At 41.3% G+C, this 21,796-nt stretch overlaps 1 protein-coding gene across 5 annotated transcripts in view; it reads right to left on the bottom strand.

Moving 5' to 3' along the window:
- The window catches only part of NOTCH2 (notch receptor 2), a 176,456-nt gene extending 155,817 nt beyond the window's left edge, over nucleotides 1–20,639 (bottom strand). For 2 of the 5 annotated variants that reach the window (XM_006049346.4, XM_044944469.2), the window contains exon 1: nucleotides 20,307–20,637. In XM_006049346.4, coding sequence (XP_006049408.4) covers nucleotides 20,307–20,379 — 73 coding nt within the window. In that variant the 5' untranslated portion in view covers nucleotides 20,380–20,637. Of the gene's footprint in view, nucleotides 1–1,631; nucleotides 3,326–20,306 lie in introns of those variants that run through there. The other 3 variants (XM_044944470.2, XM_044944468.2, XR_006551701.2) reach the window with 3 other exon arrangements.
- Nucleotides 20,640–21,796: the final 1,157 nt, after the last annotated feature.

The raw sequence follows: 21,796 nt of genomic DNA, 5'->3' as shown, positions 1-21,796 counted from the left end.
ACTGTCCTTTCATGTGGCCCCAAAGACATAGTTGAGCCATTATTGTTGTTGATAATGATGAGCAGATGCTGATGAGATGGCTGCACATCAACCGTTCTCAGACTCAGGTCTTGTGTAATTGGGTGTGTCCCTCTATGTCACTGTGCGGATGGTTATTAAACTCATTACAACTTCCCTAAACTTTTCACTAGAACTGAATAGCATTCTGGATAATTATTCTCTGGTGCCAATTGAGACTAGGCACTATTTTAAAACAGTTTTTTAAAACACAGTTTCAAGGTTTATCTCTCTTCCTCCCAACACACACACACACACACACATACACACACACTCTTAAACTTGGGATGTCTGTTTGAGGAAAAAAATCCAAGTTATCAAACTTTACCAAAACCATAAATATTTCTTTACTACAGTGAATATAACAAGCTTATTCATTTCAATCTGACATAAATTAAAAAATTTAATCAATTCCCAATATCCTACCAACAAATGATATGCATTTTGAATAATCGATGTGCCTCAGGAACTAAAACAGTGCTACCATCAACACTGTCCTCAGGATGATGGAGCATGGGGAATCCCAGCTCTCATGATACACAGCTGCCAAATTCTTCCAGTGAAAGAGGTCCATCCTAGTGAAAGAGGTGCATCCCCCATGTGGCTGGATGACCGTGGCTTTTATTGAGGAAGCTCTCAGCTGACCACAGGGCACGGCCAAATGTTCAACCGGACTGCTGGAGGAAACAAAATGGTCCATTTGGCAGTCTGTTGACACTGACCTGTCAGAACTTCAACTATCTGGCCACCCTCGGCAGTAAACTTTCCTGCACTGTACACCTGAAAGAGCAATTGTTGAGATGGTTCCCTTGACTGAAAAGTACAACTTGTGAAATGCATTTTTGTGGAAAACCCAGCATACTTTCATATCCAAATATATGTAAACAAGTCACAGACTCATATGTTTTTAGCCTCAGAATTAGTAAGCTAAACTGAAGTGCAATATGTGTTTCATCATTTTGCTTTCTTTCCCCATGACCATTTGGCAGAGTTAAAATTTTAGCTATCATGCATTTTCTTCCCTAAAATGTATCAGTTACAGTTCCCACAGAAGCTGGCTATGCATTTCCTTATGGGTGTATGCATAAAGCTAACATAACAAAACATTTTCTATTTCCTCATTTTGATCAAAAGGAAAAAAGAAATGTTAAAACGCACTTACATAAGTGACAGTGCAAGACGGACATGCCCATCTGTACACAATTTACATTCTGTTTAAGGTTATGACGATTAAGGAGAGAAATGCCAAGAGCGAGAAAATAAAACTACACAAAGGAGTAGCCCATGCTGTAGGAACATCAAGGAAAAGGCCACGGCAACCCACTCCAGTATTCATGCCTGGAGAATCCCATGGACAGAGGAGCCTGGCAGGCTACAGTGACCTTGGCGGGTCACAAAGAGTCGGACACGATTAAAGCGGCTTAGCATGCAAGGAACAACAAAGACGCTTCAGGCCATTCAAAGAGAACTAAACTAAGGTTTGAGACATTAAAAACAGCTGAGGAAAAAGTACTAAGAAACAGACACCAGAACACATAAAATGCATGTAAAGGAACACAACAATATGTACTCACTGGCAGAATATATTGAAGTTGTGATGGGTTGAGGTGAGTTAGCCATACTCTCCAGCCTGTTTCACTTTGGATCAACATCCTTTCCAGGCAACAGAGACAAATGGTTACTGCAGGCACAGAACAGCTTTAAGAAAAGCTAAATGATCCACCTGGGGAAAGAATCCTCAACCTCTGCTTCACTGCTGTCAAGCTCTAACTGACACAACTAATCAAACAGAAGCGAAGAGGATCCTTTTAAATCACGGGGGACAGAACTGAGAGTTAGTGACATTACAGAGCAAGCAGTGTGATGTAATGAAACAAGAACTGCCCTAGAAATTAGACGTGGGTTCGAATCAGGGCTTTGCCATATACTCACCGTGTGATTGAGAGGCGTTCCCTTAAGCTATGTGACTTAATTGTTCTCATCTGTAAAAATCAACAGCCCTTCCTGCTTAGTTGATTTCACTGGTGGCTCAAATAAGATCATGTTTACAAAAGTGATGATAAGCCAGGAAGCACTATTTAATGTAAAATATTACTGTATGTAAATCCAAAATCCTGTGAAACATAAAAGCTTTACCATCTGGCCCCAAAATGATAAACAATTACATGATTAAATTAGATCGCATACACCTATATAATGAGCCCAGCCTAAATGGGGATGGGATGTTATTATCTGTGTTCGGCTAGTGTAGCCAATTTCAACAGTTTTTAAAAATATTTCCCCACTGCTCTTCTAGTGTCTCAACAATGCTCAGGAATTACAAGCTGAAGCGATAATCTCCTAAACCTCCCCTAGCCTTCTCTGGCACAGAAATCTGACATAGGCCACTTCACATGCCTGATTAGATAAGCTTTCCCAATGCTGAAAGCCAACTGCTTCTAACATTTCAAACCTGATTTCCATGAAGACTCCGGGGTGAAAGATGGAAACAAATAAGCCAACCAAGTAGATGCTCCTGATTCAAAGAGTTCCCTGACTCTGACTTGAAGTATTAAACAATTTTTTTCTATGAACCAATTCCTTCTGAGGTGAAAGTAGCAAGATGCTGTAAACTGGGCAGACACAAGTATTAGAAAGGCTTTTAATTTACACAATTAATCCTGTAAACTTTACATTACTAGATGATAGTGCTTTAGTCTGTTCTTCAGGTGGTCCATAATCCTGCCTTGGCAATGAAGCAGTGCAAAGGGAATCATTAAAAGAAATTAAAACAAGACAAGTCTTCCCAGACTACATCTTCCAAATGAGAAACTGACAAGATGCTAATCAAGTTTAAACTCTGGGGTCACCTGCGCTTGTTTTTTGCACCAATTTTTGTACCCAGAACCATGCAATTCAGTATGCTGTTTCCAATACATACATACAATCCTGCAAGTTAGTTATTATTACCGTTCCCGTTACATAAAACTGGGAACTGAGACTTAAGAGAAGTGAAGTGACACGCATAATACTCTTTCTTAGCTGAGACTCAGAACGAGGCCTAACTGGTGCCAAAACTCAGCAGCTATGCTAAAGTGAACATCAAAATAGAGTTGGAAGGGTATCTAACGTCATAAATAATCAACCTTTACTGTCATTATTCTCTCATTATCCTTCATATCCCAGGGCATTCTCTCCTTTACCATTCAACAGGCAGCTAAACGCAACTGAATCTGAAGGAAAAAGTCCAGTATGTCTGAAAAGACCCACATGTCTGAGCATGCATGTTTAGGATTGCATTTTAAAACAGAAGACATTATCTGGGATTATCTGTTGATGTCAAACATACTTCTCTCGTCTGTTATAACAGATGACCGCCAACTTTCAGTGACAAAGGAGATAACATGGAAAAGATTCACAGAAAAGAAGAAAAGCCAAGGTTATCTCCGTGCTTTTTCTGTAATGACATATGTAGAAACATTACACACGGTTAATTTCAAAGTTCCCAGGCCAAGATAGGTTAGTCCTGGGCAGTTTTAGTAATTGGTTACGTCCACCTCATATGCTGAGGCATTCCGATCATTTTATTAATACATGGTCTTTTATAGCCCTTTCAGAAAGATACAATAAGAATACAAGTGCCCAGTCAAGAAAAAGCTATCTGCAATTTAAAAGGCTGGCACACATATGGCTCTGAATTGCTATTCTAAGTCTTCCAAAAAAAAATTTTTTTAAAGCTACACATTCATTCCTAGTCTTAATCTACTAAAGAATTTCTTTTAAGATCAAGAAGTAATCAGGAGGGCAATTTGAAACCACTTTCCTTGGTTTACAACAAATATAAATCTATCCTTCCAATTTTCAAAAAGATTTAGAAAGAACTGCAACTCCTCAGAATGGAATTTTGACATTTAAATTGTTTCCACATTATGCAATGTCCATTCAGAGGTAGGATGTTAAGAAGAGCAAAACTTAAGTCAATTCAATGCAGAAAATATTACTAAATCCAAAGTTACATTATCTGTAGGGCTACAGGATTCCACCTAAGAGACAATGACATCTCTTACAGTGAGTAAATGTGTGAGCTCTGGAGTCAGACAAAGGGGGTTCCCGATCCTGGTCCACACCACCTACTGGTCTATATCACTAACTAGGCGACCTGGATGACCATGCCTTAATCTTTCTCTAGATTATAACACCTACTGTGCAGTCTAACCGAGAAGGCAATGGCACCCCACTCCAGTACTCTTGCCTGGAAAATCCCATGGATGGAGGAGCCTGGTAGGCTGCAATCCATGGGGTCGCTAAGAGTCGGGCACAACTGAGCGACTTCACTTTCACTTTTCACTTTCATGCACTGGAGAAGGAAATGGCAGCCCACTCCAGTGTTCTTGCCTGGAGAATCCCAGGGACAGCGGAGCCTGGTGGGTTGCCGTCTTTGGGGTCGCACAGAGTCAGACACAACTGAAGTGACTTAGCAGCAGCAGCAGTGCAGTCTAAAGCCAAACAGTTATAGCACTTTTTCCCCCAAGCATCTGTCACATAATAAACTCTCAGTATATGGAAACTACCACTACTTCTTATAAGCTCCAGGAGGGCAGTTTTTGTTTTGTTCACTCTATTAATGAAGAAGCATGCCCCAGTTTATGGTTTTTCCAGTGGTCATGTATGGATGTGAGAGTTGGACTGTGAAGAAAGCTGAGTGCCGAAGAAATGATGCTTTTGAACTGTGGTGCTGGAGAAGACTCTTGAGAGTCCCTTGGACTGCAAGGAGTTCCAACCAGTCCATCCTAAAGGAGATCAGTCCTGGGTGTTCATTGGAAGGACTGATGTTGAAGCTGAAACTCCAATACTTTGGCCACCTCATGCGAAGAGTTGACTCATTGGAAAAGACTCTGATGCTGGGAGGGATTGGGGGCAGGAGGAGAAGGGGATGACAGAGGATGAAATGGCTAGATGGCATCACCGACTCGATGGACATGAGTTTGGGTGAACTCCGGGAGTTGGTGGTGAACAGGGAGGCCTGGAGTGCTGCGATTCATGGAGTCGCAGAGTCGGACACGACTGAGTGACTGAACTGAACTGATGCCCCAGTCAGCTTTGATGCAAATACTCCAGTTCCTCCAAAGTAACATTCCCATTTATCTACATTAATTACATTCAAATAACTGTTACCCTTAGTATATACCTCCTCTCTTTTAATGTAAGTGGCTGCAGCTGCCCTTGGGGGGAGATTTAAGTTATTGGAAAATATTTTAAGTGTTTTAAGGGTATTTGAGTTAACATATGCACCACTTAGATTTTCTGTAAACAGTGTGCTTACACAAAATTATAAATATCTCAGAGTACAAAAGAAAACCTTTCATAGTACTTCCACAACTGAAAAACAAAGTTTGAGAAATAATTACAGAGGGAGCAGAAGGAGTGGTAGGTAGAATACAGTTTACTAAATTGGCAAAATAAAATTTGGAGTTTTGTCTTAAAACAAAACAAAACAAAACAAAAAACCTGACAACCATTTGCTCATGGCTGCCAAAACTTGAGAATAAGCAAACTGTCATGGGAAACAAATGTTAAAATATGAAACCCTTTTCTGAGAAAGTAACTCCACCAGTCCCGGCTAATCCGATTCTGAATCACTAATGACTCCAGCCCTATTGGGTTGTCTTAATCATTATAAAGAAGTCCAAAGAGACAGGCAGGGTCTCACAGGCAAATATTTTCTCTGCTATCACTGACATTTTCAACATAGCCACACTTTTCCCCCACCCCACCCTTCCCACTGCTTCACTGTTCCCTTCTCAGATTTCAAAAACAGAGGGTCAACATACTGATACATCATTTGACTAAGGAGTTTGGAGGCTTTGCTTTCCTCATCTGTAAATCAGGGATGGACTAGATGGGTGGTTCACAGTCTGAGATTCCAAAATCTCCGGGAGCCCATAAAGCTGTGATAACAGACCATGAGGTACTTCTGTTATTTCAAAGAGATAGTTCATTTAGTGCTATAAGTCTAATTAAGGCACCGAATGCATGGTGACACCAGATGGCATGGGGTGATGTTTATCATGTCATAGGAAAGGGGGGAACAAGAGTGTCCCCCTGACATTCTCCTCAAAGCTATATCTCAGGCAAAAAAAATCATAGTTCCTGTACTAAACTAATCCAACCACAAATGTCTGGTTAATAAATAAGGGGAAATTATTCAGCACCTATCAATACAATTTGGATGGTAGACAAATTCTCCAAGTTGGAAGTATACCCCATTAAAGGAACAGACTCAAATACAATACCCCCAAATATTTACAGGCTCACAGGAAACCAGTGAACAATCTACATGCGGCAAACATGAAGCTCCTATTTCTCACCGAGGATCTGAATCACTCATCCACTTTTGATTAAAAAGAAGTGAAAGCAACAAAAAGCCAGTCTATGCTGCAACACAAAATAACATCACCAACAGTAGCTGCTATTTACTGCACTCTCACTACGTGCAGGCACCATACCATGAATGTAACACGTATTAACTTACTGAATCCTCATAACAACCCTAGCAATTACATGCTCCTATTACCTTCACTTTAAAAATAATGAAATCTTGGCACAGAGTGCTTAAGAAACAGGGACACAGCCAGTGAGTTAAGAGCCCGGGGTATCCCCACCCTTTCTCCCCTAAGCTCACAACTCCCTCTCAAAGAGAAGTCTCTCAAACATAAACAAAAACGTCCCCCGGCAGAGCCCTCAGGAGCTGGGCCACTGATCTTGAGAGCAGGCTTCTGAAGAGCTCATAGCTGTGACCCATTCTGGCTTAAAGACCCCCTTAACTGGAACTCCCTTCCTCTCAACCCAAATTCAATCTGCTTGTCCTGATGACAGAAATCAACTGAGAAAAGGCCAGGGCCATTAGCCAACTAAAATCAATCCTTTTATTCAGAACATACCAATGATTTCTAACAGCTGGCTCCAATGTTCAATGAGCTGACAATCTTATCAATATACAAATGATTAAAAACATGTATCTTGAGTGTATACAATGAGTAAGGGTTATGGAGACAAGTAGACTAAATCAATCATTCAATCAGTCCCAACTCTGCCACTTACTAATTCCATTATCCTGAGCATGTTACCGGTCTCAGTTTCTCCTACTCCCCATCTCAAAGGCTGTTGTGAGGCATGATTGTATGAATGGGAATAAAGTGCCATGGTTGACTACAGAGGCCCAAGAGCTAGAGGTCTGAATCCTGGCTCCATCCTTTAACCACCTTATTATTCACCCCAAAGCTATGAGTCTAAGCTCCTATTTTCTTACCTGTAGTATAGCTAAGTACTGTCTACCCAAAGGACAGCCATGTGAATTAAAGGAGAAAAAATATATAAATCCCTAAGAGAATGACACATAGTAAGAATTAAACATTTAAAAAGAAAAAAGAGCTGAGGTTTTAAAAGTCAAACCACAAGTTTAAGTCCCAGCTCTGTCACTTATTATCTAGGGCTAAACAATGGTATACAAGCCAACTAACCCCTCAGAGGCTCAGTTTCAACCAAGATTTTGTGAGATTAAAGGAGGCAATTGTGTAAGAGTGTTCTGTAAACTCCGCATCGCTATGTAAATGTTAGGGTCGTTTTATGTTTTATGTTAATTATACCGAGTGGTCCTTTCAAATACTATCTTCATCTTTAAAATGGAAAAACTCAGGCAGAGAAATTTTAAGTCACAGAGAGAAAGCTGATAATTTCAAAAGTAGGAGGGAGAAAAGGATTGGGCCAAAATAAATTCAGATCATGACAAAGCAGAAAAGTAATAAGCCTTCAAGAAGAAAGATGAGAACACACACCCATTAACCTGTTTTTAAGCAACAACTTCACCTGCTGATTAAGCCTCTCAGTGCAGTCTATGAGTAAGAATTCTCTAATTTCCACCCAGAAACAGTATTAATAGACTTCAGGGTGAGAAAGAGCTTAACCATCAAACCTTTTTTCCCATGCATAAGTTAATTTTGTGGATGGGGCAGAATATCAAAGCCCGGGGGACACAAACTGGACTCTCACTCTAGCAATTCTCTTAACCTATACCTTAAAAAAAAAAAGCTGCAATCCTTCAGAGAGGTTTCCTTCTTTGGTTGGTCAGAAATGTCCTTGTTCTCCAGGTCTCCTCATGCTAAATATGGTAATAGCTGGCAAACAACCAGCCCAGTAAATTCCAATGATACTTAAGAAAGCATTCATATTGCCTGAAATTACTCTGAATCAAACACTTAAGACCCACAGAGCTGCCACATATAGCAGTTCAGCTGGAACTCTTATGTCAAAAGCAGCAGGATGCCTTAAGAACAGACAAGTGTGGGGGAAAAAAGCAATCTACTCTTCTTTATTGCAACATTCTTCAGCAACAACACGGATCTCCTACCCACTGTGCACACAGCACTGAGCTAGGCCAGTGGGAAGCTGGAGGGAGAAATCTAAGAAACAGGTGGTGTTCGTGGGGTGCCAAAACAACAGGTTGATTCAGTCAGTTCTGTCCCACAACTAATCAATTTGGTGAAGAGAGAGGAGAAAGAATCTTAGTCATCCTGTTGGCTAACCAAATGGATCAGCTAGACCACTGCACAACTATAAATTAGGTCAGAATGACAGATTTAGTAGTGATATCACGTCCCCCTTTCAGGGATGGTCCAAGATCCTGGATATCTAAAAAGACAAGACAGAAGCAGGTACCCTCCACCCACCCAAAAACAGAGCTTGCTTCAGAACAGACTGGTTTTTTTGCTTCCTGCAGTATCTTTTTAAAAGATACTAAAGTAAACGTGCATTTTCTGGGCACACGCAACTGACAGCTTGTTGATTTATAATACAGTCAGATTAGAATTTTAAAGTAATTACAGAAAATACCAGTTAACAAATATACAGAAAATTGACCAAGTGCATTAGAAATCAAAGGATTTTTTTAAAGCTATTAAATAATTTTTGATATATCAATACTGGTAGCAATTTGATATTATGTAGTTCAATGTATCCATGTGTGTTTTGACACATTAAAGATAAAGAGAATACCTTTAATATTTAAAGAAATATTTCAAATCAGTAACCAAAAACGAAATACTTTGATGAATAAAAGACACAATTTACCAAAATAAATAAAACGAAAAGGTAATAGAAATGGCCACTGATCACATGAAAAACATTCAAGATTACTGTAAGCAGAGATACCAATTAGGATGGGGTAGCATTTACCACTTATCAAATTGTTAAAGAGTTGTAAAAATAAAACCAGTGTTGATGATGGTTGGAAACATGGACAGTCTCATACTCAACTAATACAGTATAACTTGGTCAAACTCTATGAAAGGAAATTTGGCAATGTGTATCAAAAGCCACACAAAGGTCCATCTTCTTTGATAAAATAATTTGACTTCTTGGAATTTATGTTAAGAAAATACATATTCCTACCATTATTTACATATGAGAATGTTCATCACAACATTATTTATAATCATGAAAGCTGGAAACTAAGACTAGATCTCAGATTAAATAAAATATAATAGAATCTTCAGATAAAACAGTAGACAGCCTTTAAAACCATGTTCTTAAAAAATATTTATACACAGGAAATATATATATATTCAACATCTTATAATAAACTATAATGGAAAAGAATCTGAGAGTATATGTATTCTTTTTTAATTACTTTGCTGTACACCAAAAGTGTTAGTCGCTCAGTTGTGTCAGATTCTTTGTGACCTCATGGACTGTAGCCCACCAGGCAACTCTGTCCATGGAATTCTTCAGGTAAGAATATGGTGGGTAGCCAATCCCTTCTCAGCAGATCTTCCCGACCCAGGAATCAAACCCCGGTCTCCTGCACTGCAGGCAGGTTCTTTACCAATGAGCCACCAGGGAAGCCCTAACTAATACAATATTGTAAATCAACTATACTTCAATAAAAAGAAAGAAATATGAAGAAAAAAATTATTTACATATATACGAAAGTGTTCACAATATTTTCAGTGGTACAGAAGTATACTGTAAAACTATAATATGCTAAAATCTTAATTACAGTAAGATTCACAGAAAAACAACTGTATGAAATGTAACAAAATATTAAGTGAGGTTTTGTTTTTGTTTTTTTTAAGTGAGGTTCTGATTGGAAGTGATGGGATTATTGGAGATTTTAATTTTCTCTTTATGTTTTTCTGCTTATTTCCCAATTTTTAAAAATCACTCTTTGGCACAGTAATTTCTCTTCTGGAAATCTAGCTTAATAGAAATATCCTAAAGAGGGGAATTTCTGTATAAAGATCATTTATACAGAATGGCATTTAAATGCCAGATTTAAAATCGGGCATTTATAAAGTGTCATTTATGCAGGAAAAATAAATGATGGAGACAAATATGTAACCAAAGCAAAGGAAAAATCAAAGAAAGGCAGAACAGGAAATCTCATATACATTATATATCTACAATTTTTAAGAGTTGATAAAAATACCAAATGATGTACACCAGAATATTAACAGTGGCATGACTGTGGGTTTTTCTTATACTTTTCAAAGGTCCTTCAGTTTAGTCGCTCAGTCATGTCTGACTCTTTGTGACCCCATGGACTGCAGCACGCCAGGCTTCCCCATCCATCACCAACTCCCAGAGCTTGCTCAAACTCATGTTTATCGAGCTGGTGATGAACTCCTTAACCACCCTTAAATATAATTACTTTAAAAATTGTTGTTTAATTGCTAAGTTGTGTCCGACTCTTTTATGACCCCATGGACTGTATGCAGCCCGCCAGGCTCCTGTGTCCATGGGATTTCCCAGGCAGGAATCCTAGAGTGGGTTGCCATTTCCTTCTCTGGGGGATCTTCCCGACCCAAGGATCTAACCAGTCTCCTGCACTGGCAGGCAGGTTCTTTACCAATAAGCCACCAGGGAAGCCCAATACCTCCTGCCCAAAAAAATTCTTGTAAAGGTGCCAGAGAAAATCAACAAAGCATAAATATGAGTTAATTACATGTAAACATAAGGAATAATTCTATTGCTGTGTAAACCTACCTTTAAATGTTACAATGTTTGTTTTCAGTTACAATCAGATTTTCCTTCCATCTCTTTAAAGTTTATGTCACAGGAACCATGACATATTGTTACTACTTTATATAGTAACATCCCAAATGTGCATGATTTACAGATAAGTTTTTTTCTCTAATAATCCTCATAAAGATTAGAAAGTGCTTTAAATGTTCTAATAAAGTAAATGTCCTTCATGTTCCAATTTAAAAAGATCTAGCAAATAAAGGCATATCTCAGCCAAGAAAACAGTAAAAAGTAATAATCAAAATATACACGTCCTTAAACTTCAGTGAGTCTCGACACTTTATAAACAAAAGCACATGAAAGCAGAGAATTAAACAAAAGTTTCTTTGCAGCATACCACTTTACCGTTTAGAGAAGTTAACAATTTAACACTATCTAGGGTTCTGACTATTCATATTCAGAAACTCAACAAAATGTATTAGTGCTTAAATAGTATCAATTTTTCTCTTATCGGAATGTTGAAGAAGTAAGCCAGCATAGCAACCTCTCCCTGTTAGGTACTAGTTAAAATAGATTATTTAATCTTTGAGGCTTAAAAGCCTCCCAGAATCTCCTCACAAAACAGAGATGAGAGTGAAAAGATGAAAAAGAAGCAAATGCCAATGTTAAAGCGCACCTGTCTCTGAACGAGGTAGTATACTTTAGAATGTGACCACAGTTTCTTGTACATACTTTAGTCAGCAAGCAAAACTGTATTTTAAAGGGATACTATTTGTTAAAAGATACCATATTATTAGGGAGACAATATCTGACTCCAACCAAAATATTATCATCATGTTTTCCTTACCTGACAAAATACACCCAGGCTTTCTTCCTGTAAATAAATACAAGAGGTGAGAGCACTACTCTTAACCCAGAAACAGGTTTTGCAATGCCCATGGATACAACCTGCCTTTGTGAGATGATGAATCCATCTTGGCATGATGTTTGGTTGATACAAAGAACTAGAGTCACTGCCAATATCCTGCAGACGGAACTGACTTGAAGACCAGAAACTGCCCTAGAGGTCTCTGGGGAAGGTCCTTCAGTGTAATGGGAAGAGAGACACAGGCCCCTCACCACCTGATTGGGAGATCAAGGGCTCCAGAGCTGGACCGTAGTAACTGGCCTACAGTTCAAGAGTGGCAAGAGACAGTAAAATGAACCCCTTAAGAGTTCATTCAATCATCCAGTAAAGCCCAAACTCTGAGGAGCCGGTAGGACAGGGTTTTGCCAAGGCAAGCACAAGAGGGTGAGGGAGATGTTAGCATGATTAATCAATGCCACCTGAGGCAGCAACTCAGGGTGTGTCCACACGGCACTGAAGTCACTGCCTGACTGTGACCAGAAGCTCCTTCAGTGACTGCCACTGAGAACCAGATCTTCCAAAGGAGATACTTCCACCTTACCTTGCCCAAGATCAAGCTAGGCATCCAAGTCTGAGAACACAGCCCTCTCTCTTGCCACAAACCCACTAACAGACATAAAAGACACCACAACATGTGCCAAATTTATATTTACACCCCCACCAAACAAAGGACTCTTTGTCTTTCCACCAAGTCAAGTTTTGCTACTTATAAATTCCAACAGAGAAAGAGGAGAACAGCAGACAAGCCCAGCAGGGGTGAGCTGGGGGTCGCTGTTCCCTGGTGCTTCTAGATTTACTCCCCCCAGACCCTACAGCTCTTAGTCACCCCTACTGCAGGAAACTGCTCTCAGCCAGTATAGATAAGTTACTAAGTAACTGTACTTCATGTTTCTAATTGTGTGTGCTCATCTGTCTTGTCTCCATGATGATGTCAGTTCCTTGGGGGCAGGTCTCTATCTTCCATTTGGTCAATGACTCCTACACAACTAGAAAAGTAGAATACCCTTACTGCCTACCACGCGATGCTATGGGAAACACACAAGTTAAGGTTGACAACACACCACAGTCCTCCCTAACACACCATTAAGACAGCACAGCTACACAGATAATAAATCTTATAGCTTAGGCCTTAGAGCTAAGAGCTTATAGCTCCTACTAGAGTATTATATAGAAATTTATATATTTACATATATAAACAAATTAACACAATAATTGCTTTGTTTTGCTCACTCCTAGCTATGGCTTGTATCATTCCTGCTTCTTGGCTTTACTATTCTTTTTAATGTCACAATGTATTTTCTGCCACACAGCTGGTTCTCCAGGGGAGGAGAAAAGAAAGAACAGACCTACAGCCAACTTCCTACCACTGCCAACGAACACTGCTATTTGTCCCATCTAGAGGCCATGAGCGTATCCTTTCAGATCTGAAGCCACTTCCTTCTTCCTATCACGAACAGCAAGACCAAGTGTCTCTGTTAGAGGCGCACTTCTGAGCCCCTTCTTGCAGACTGCTCAGTTCTGCTCAAGAAGTCCTCCAGAGCCCCTTTATCTTACCTTCCTTATTTTATTTGCTGCAGCAGCCCAGACACCCCAAAAGCAGGACTGCCTGAAAGGAATGACCTTTATATTTTTTTCACTAACATATGTGAGGGAAATCCCTGACACCAGATATGTGTTCATGGGTTAACAAGAAAGACATCCTCAAAGACCCAGCATCATTCACAAGGGCTGAGGACAGAATTCCTTAACAGACACCAAGAAAACTGGAACTTTTATGTATTCTGGCATCTCAGGTAATATCCTGATGGAGGAACAAGGAGGCATCCACCAAAGTCATACATGACACACACATGGCAGTCCTAAGACTTTGGACAGACTGCCAAAAAACCCCACTTTTTTACAACTAAATAATTTTATTAGCCTTTTGAGGATACCGGAGTGGCTTTCTTCTCCCTAGTGAGCTAGGCATTCAATAAGAAGCAGGCACTTTCAAGGGAGAAAAAATTGAGCACAGGACCCAAAGTCAAAGCAACCCATCTCTAGCACTATAAAAGAATAAATAAACAAAACAAAGAAGCCCTTAGCTTTCCTAGATTCTCTGCAGTGATTCCAAAATTTCCCTAGTATAAAAGTTACCTGGCCGTTTCTTAAATATACAAATTCGCAGACACTATTCCAGACTCACTGAATCGGAATCTCCAGGAGAAGACCCCAGGTGTTCTTATTATAAAACAGGTTGGGGAAACACTGCTTAATGAATGCTTCCCTCCCTTCCCTTCCTACTGCCATCTGGAAAGGGAGGTACAAAACCCACTGGGCTACAACGATTAACTCAAGCAATCACCCTGATGGGATCATCTTCAAGGTCCTCACGGGGTTTGACTCATCTTATGGAAGGGTGGGTGTCAGTTCAGTAAAGGGTACCTCTGGATCCCTAACACGAAAGGCTCAGGACTCTTTGAGACAAATTCCTGAGAAGATGCCAATGGGTGCAAGTCATAAGGAGGAAGATTACAACTGAATATAAGATCTTTCAAAGAATTATAGCTGTCCAAATCAGAAGAGGTAATCAAGGAGAAAAAAGGTAGGCTACACCTTAACCAGGATGTTCTAAGAGGATAAGAATCACCATGGGACAGATAGAAGGACCAGGTGAATTTTTAAAGTTCCTCCCAACAAATAAGTCAACAAAGAGGAAACTTTCAACTACCCATTAATTAATAAAAAGAGATAGCATAAAAGCGTATAGGTGGGGTCCACCTTTAACTGATCTTTTCAAAGCAGAAAGGACTATAAGGACAGACCTCTGACTCACCATCACCTGTCTTCCAGAATGTCCCAAAGTTGGGGCGGGCAGAGCAGGAGTCACAGGTGCCATGACCAGGAAGGACCTGCTGCCCGGCTGACCACATGCTGGGCACAGGCCAGGGAAAGGATGCGTGTGACATGGACTCTGCCCTCAAGGAACAAATTTCATTCTGGAGATGGCTCACTCTCTGTGGTTCTCTGAAAAACGTATTTACCATGTGTCACCTTTTGCTTTTTATTGGTGATAGTGATTTTCAATGGAACCCTCTTGGAGGGAAAAAAACAAATATACTAAATGTAAATATCTGCTCGGTCTAGTTCAAGTTTAGAATATGCAGCTCACAAGGAAATAAATCTCAAAAAAAATCATCTAAACAAATTATCCTAAATTTGGGAATAACATATACATACTACTAAAGTAGATAACCAATAAGGACCTACTGTAAAGCATAGGAAAACTTGGATCAATATCCTATAATAACCTAAATGGGAAAGGAATCTGAAAAACAAAAGATATTTGTATGGGTATACCTGAATCACTTTACTGTATACCTGTAACTAATAGATCCTTTTTTATATAACTTCATTTATTAATTTTCGGCTGTGCTGGGTCTTCACTGCTACACAGACTTTTCTCTAGTTGCAGAGAACAGGGGCTACTCTCCCGTTGTGATGCACGGGCTTCTCACTGTGATGGCTTCTCCTGTTGTGGAGCACAGGCTCGAGGGCGCACCGGCTTCAGCAGTCGTAGCACATGGGCTCAGTAGTCATGGCTCCCAGGTTCTAGAGCAGAGGCTCAATAGTCGGGGTGCACAGGCTTAGTTGCTCTGCAGTATGTAGCATCTTCCCGGATCAGGGATGAAACCCATGTCTCCTGCATTGGCAGGTGAATTCTTTACCACTGAGCCACCAGGAAAGCCTATACATCATTGTTAATCAGCTATACTCCAATATAAAAAAGGGTTTTTTTAATTCTAATTTTAAAAATAATATATTCCAAGAGTCCTCAAAATGTCCAAATTACAATAAGGTGTGGCAACTCTGGACAAAATAACAGAAATTGCTGCCATAGTAATACAGTAATACAGGAAGCAGTAGAGGCAACTCAAGTGAGAAGCAGAGGGTGGATGCCAGCATCTGTGAGGTTAAAATCCAAAGTAAAAGTGACCTTTATGAATTGCAGAAGTGATCAGGGAAAAAAGAGAGAGAAGAAACCACCACACACACACACACACACAGAAATTCAAAATGGCAAATTTAAATAAAACATCTGGGGAAGGGGAAAATTCGGTTTTCCCCAAATGTAAGGTAAGCAATAACTTTTGCAAGTACTACTCTTTAAAAAAACTGTCTTGAAGTATTGTAGTAGTCCAGAATAAGAAAACTACTAAAAGTAATTGTTCAATGAAACAAATACGTACTGAGTGCCTATCAGATGCCAAGGCACCATTCTAGGTACAGGGGCTGTGTGTGCTATGTGTACTCAGTCTCATCCAACTCTTCGCAACCCCACGGTTGGGTGGGGGTGTTAGAACAAACACAAATGAAAAGACACAATTCTTCTCCTCAAGAGGCACACTAAGAATAAGCACTTGAGGATTTGTGTGTGTGTGCATGAGCTCATTCACACAAAAGATGGAAGAGGTGTGGAGAGTGGACAAGGCACTAGACTGAGGACCACAGGAGAGAGATTCTTGTCTCAACTCGTCCGTAATGGGCTCAGTGATTATGAACAAAGTGCCTAAGCAAATGGAGGACCGAAGTAGTGCCCCTCCCGCAGGATCACAAGGCTAATTAACAGCTGACCTGGAGGAAAAATTCTGGTCTCCTGGCTCCTAGACCAGTGAACCTCCCAAAATACAATGCATATGGCAGACAGATAAAGAAAGAAAAGTAGAGGAGAAGAAAATCCTTTGGCTTCAAGTCATCTTCAGAGAAAGGAAAGATGAAAGAAGAATAAGGAAAGAGTGGGAGTGAAATAAAAGGTTAAGTTGTGGTTCAAGAGATATCAAGAAAGGAAGCACTTAAAAGTGTGTGCACAGTATCAGTATAATGTAAAATCTGATTATATTCTCATTCAAATCATAGCTTAGAATTTTTTGCCCTAAAACCATTAAGGACCAATAGACAAAGTGTCCAAAAATGATACATATGAATGAAACGTGAAGAAAAAGAGATAACAGAGAGGAAAGGAAGGGGGCAGTTTATAATAATATCATGTAAATATATATAAGAAGCCCTTCTAAAGAGACAATGTGGACCCACTGTGCTCAGATTAACAAGAAGAAACAGTACTTATTATTTCTTATATATTATAAGATATTATTTACTCTACAGCTTTTATGTCACCAATTTCAAAAATCTTTGGGAGTCAGAAGGGTTAAAAACTGGAATGGCTGATTAAGGATATGTTCATTCTGGAAATTATTAACATTAAAAAGGAAAGACCCCAGGTACACACCTGCTGGAGAATAATGAAATATGACTGGGCTCCAACCAAGTTACTGCATTAGAATTACCTGTAAACCTTGAAAAATACAGAATCTCAAAATATGGAATTTCAGACCTACTGTGCCAGAATCCTTGGGTGTTGAGGCCAAGAGGCAGCCCAGATGACATTGATGCAGCCAGGATGTGGAGCTCTGTTCTATCACAGTGGACCAGATAAGGAGAGAGACCACTAGGAATGGCATCAGAGAGTGGGAACTAGATCAATGCAAATTTTGTGGGCAAAATAGAATTTCTGTGGGTGTGATATTTTTTAAATGCATTGTAAGGCTGGTCTGAAGCATCCAAGCATATCCCACTGAATTCAAACATTTTCTAAAGGTCCTGAAGTCAGCGACTACAGTTCAGGTGAACCAAAAGCTACTGTTCTAGGCTATAAGCAGGTCACAGAAGAGGCAGCAGAGTGGGAATGGCACAGAGATACCAAGAATGTGGGTAGGTAGCTTTAAAAAATCAAAAACATCAGGAAAAAGAGAGACTAAAAAAAAAATCCCTCTCATCCTCCCTCCCCAAAAAGAAATAATAATAAAACAGAAAGAATAAGAAGAAACAAGTTCTAGGGTAAATTTTATCTTCATCTGAAAGAAAAAACAATTACTCTTTGTGATTTTTTTTAAAAGCAAGAGAAGAATTCAACTGAGAAATCATGTAGCAGGCAGCAAAACCAGGGAGTGACTTCCCATTGCAAAGCAAAAGAAAACAAGGAGCAAGGGGTGGTCCTGGATAGCTGTTTAGACAATCAGACAGATGGGTTGACAGCTCCCTGCTTCAGGAACTCAGTGATGTTTAAATTAACAACTGGCCACTAGCCAAATACAGGAACACTCAAAAGTTTAAAAGAGTGTGTTATAAATGATACCTTGGCAAAACACAATGATAATAAATTGAGAAGATTCAAGAAGCTTTCACTACTAGACTCTGAAAAGTTTCAAGATCTGTACCAAGAAAAGGGCTTTTTAATCTCTTCCATTCCCATGTAGTTTAGCTTCGAAGAACACCTGTCTAGAAATCAAAATATCTAAATCCTGTCTTTGAGCTAACACTAACACTCAGCTTGTCCATCTGAAAGCTAGCTAGTAAGAGCAGTACCTCATCAGGGCAGAAGTATAGGTCCTAAAATGAGAGAAGCCCTGTGTATCAGTTATCCTATTCCTGACATGTCTTATCATTAAACACTTAATTTAGCAAATCACTTTGCAAACATATTATTTCCTCCAACTCTCTAAATAAGTGATTTCTGGTTCTCTTGCATAGATGAGATGACAGAACATGAAGATAATTTACTAAAACAAGCTAATGGTAGACCAAGGATTATAATGTTCAGACTAGCCCATTGTTTATACTCCTCTATCCTAAATTTACACTTTACTAAAGCTTTCACTCAAAGAAAAAGGAAAGGCAAAAATACTATCATATGTTTTGGTTCATTTTCACACAGCACCTTGGTCCACTTCTGAAATTCTTAGGGACCCGGAGGTGTATGGACTTTGAACTTTCCAAGAAAGGTTTGGTGTTGAACAACCCAGCACTGTGATAAATAACTTTGATGTCTTTTCAACATCTGTGATTGGCATGTCGACTGCCTGTTAACAATGTACAAAGAGCAAATCTTTCTAAAGCCCATTATCTTCATTACTTTCTCTTTGCAAAGAGTCATAGCTCAAGTACTAAGTTTTTTGGTAAAGGTAAAACTTTCTTCAGATTAAGCTAGGAAAAGAAGGGGCCACTTCCAGTTCAACAAACATACACAAGCCACCATCCCACTGGAAGCAGAGAGTTCACAAAAAAAAAAAAAACCACCACAGTCCTGCCTGCAAAGGACTTTCTGAATACCTTTTGACTGCCACCAGTGTAATATACATTCTCGTAATTAATCCTATTAGTTGGGTAATTTCATTCCCATTTTATTGGTGAGTTCATACAACAGAGCTGGATTTGAACCTAGGATTAAAGCGCAGAGCTCCAAAGCCCAGGTTCTTTCCACGAAACAGTATGGAAAGAAATTTGGATTCTACGATTGTGGGTGGGATGGGTAAGATACGATTGGATTTCCTTTCCACGATCCAACCGTGTTCAGAAAGACTGTTGCAGATATCCAACCAAAAAGAAGCTCTGGAAGGCACCACTTTGAATTAACGTATCCACTCTTCTTCACCCGCCCCTGCCCCACCCCCAACCATGCCAAAAGAACAGCCTTAGCTGCTGCCAGGTTGGAGGAGTTGGTGATCGTCACACCACATTCCTGAGGCTGGACACAGACTCTGAAACTGCGCCCGAGCTCTGCGCCTCGGAAAGAATAACAGCAGTAGAGATTTTTAAATCATGTGGCTCAGCATGCAGCCACACCAGTTTTCCTACTGCTCCTGCCTCCACCTTTCAAAGACTCGAGCCAAACTTTACACATCGGATTCGTGGGGAACCGTGGAACTCAAGAGCGTCAGAACTCGGGCGCGCAGCAAAAGCCTGTCCCCATCCAAACCAAACCCACCCATTCACACCGTGGGCCTTCCTTCAGCATTGCTGAGTCTGGCTGTGAAGGTGCAAGCCGCTGGGCTGGGACGCCCTGCCCCCGCTCCCTCCACGCCAGAATCTGGCATTCCTGCGCACAGCCCATCTGCGGTCCGCGGCCGGCGATGGTTGTCTCAGGCAGCCCGCCCCCGGCTCTCCCCCGACCCCAGGAAACACGGAGCCAAATGGGCGAAATTTCCCCAATCCCCGAACTCAAGTGCTCCTAAAAAGGGAGCTGCTGAGGCTTGCTGCCCGGCCTCCCTCCGGCCGAGGAGGCGTGTGTGGGACCCAAAGGCGAGGGGAGCTGCAGGCGGCGAGGGGGAGGGGGCGCACCCAGGGAGCGGTCCGATGCTGTCCAAACTTTAGGAACTAAGTGGCCTCACTGCACGCCGACGGCCGAGCCCGGCCTTCTCGCCAAGTGGCGGACGGAAGGATGGGAATGGTCGCCCCAGGTGGCCAGCCGGGCCAGAGGGGCGTGAGCCGGGGCGCCGGGGACAGCACCCCTCGGTCGGATACTCACCACGCGCCGGGGCCGCGCGGCACAGCCACAGTGCCAGCAGCGCCCACAGCGGAGCGGGGCGCAGGGCGGGCATCTTCTCGTTCGCCTCCTCCTCCGCCGCCGCCGCCTGGGCAGATCCACATGGGGAGGGGGTCCCGACAGGGGAGCCCCCACTTTTTCCTCCCCTCCTCCTACTTCCGCGGCTCACGGCCTCGCGCGGCGCCCCGAAGCTCAGACTTCAGTGTCTCCACTGCCTGCACCCCAAGTCCGCCGTTCCTGGGCCGCCGCCACAGCCTCCGCCCGAAGTTTGGCTGAAACTTTCTCGGGTGTGCAGCGAAGCAGCCTCGTGTGTCCTTCCGCCTCGGCCGCCTCCTCCCACCTCAAACCCCGCCCCGCTGTCGCCGCGGCCAGGCCCCGCCGCCTTCGGCACCCAGGGGTTTCCCGCAGGAAGAAGCGCCGGCCCGAGCTGCGCGCGGAGGGATCTACTATGAGTCCTCAGACACCCCCCAGGCTTGCCAACCCGCGTCGAGTCCGGACGCGCCTTAACTCACTCGGCGCTGGAGCGTCTCTCAGGGCCGGGCCTTTGCCAGGGGTTGTGTTAGGACTCTGAACTTGAATCACTAGGGTAGTGAACTTTCCGGGAGAAACAGACATCATCCAGCGAGATGGGTATCGCCCATATACAACCACACATCCACACACTCCCCGGCTAGCTGGAGGAATGGGACAGAGAAGGACCAGGGCTGTCAAAGAAGGCTATGGGAGCCAAGGCGCCAAAGTCCATTTAAAATGAACAGAGCCATCGAATGGGCTGTGTTGCACCCTTCATTCATTCAGTCAGTCATTTAGCAAACATTTCTTAAGTACCTTACTTTGTGTAGCAGTATGCCGCAGTGTGCCTGGTACAATGGGCTGATACTAAAGACACATGATGCACAAGCTAGCTTTGAGGACCGAGACTTTGCTGCTTCTTTCATAGAGGAGCTGGGATGAAAGCAGAATCTTAAAAAGTTAGTTAGTAAAATTTGCATAGGACAAGGAGATCAGGTAAGGATATCCCACTGTAAGATGATAATATCTGAAACTTGGAAACAAACTAAATGCCCACCCATGAAGAAATGGATGAATAATGTATGGTATATTTTAAAAATGAAATGTAATACAATTGAAAAGACTATATTCATATATAGAGATAAATATGAGATTTATCTAGAGAGATAGAGATAAATCTTAAAGTGATAGTTTTAAAAAGCTAACTGAAGGAGTTACAAAGAAAAACTATATTATTTATGGATGCATACCACACAGTATATAGTAAAAGAATATAACCAAAATAATGCTTACTTTCCTGACAGGAGAGTGGGGGATGTGATCAGGTATGGGTACAAGTGGGCTTGTTATTGTAAGAAAAGAACTGAAATAAACAAAAAGTTTGTGTGAGCATAGCATTCCATTCGAGAGCCATCATGAAAGCAAGTAAGAGAATCAGTAGATGAGTCTGGCATTATTAG

The sequence above is a fragment of the Bubalus bubalis genome, chromosome 6 (genome assembly GCF_019923935.1).
Source record: "Bubalus bubalis isolate 160015118507 breed Murrah chromosome 6, NDDB_SH_1, whole genome shotgun sequence".
NCBI lineage: Eukaryota > Metazoa > Chordata > Mammalia > Artiodactyla > Bovidae > Bubalus > Bubalus bubalis.
This window is presented reverse-complemented; position numbering and strand designations above follow the sequence as displayed.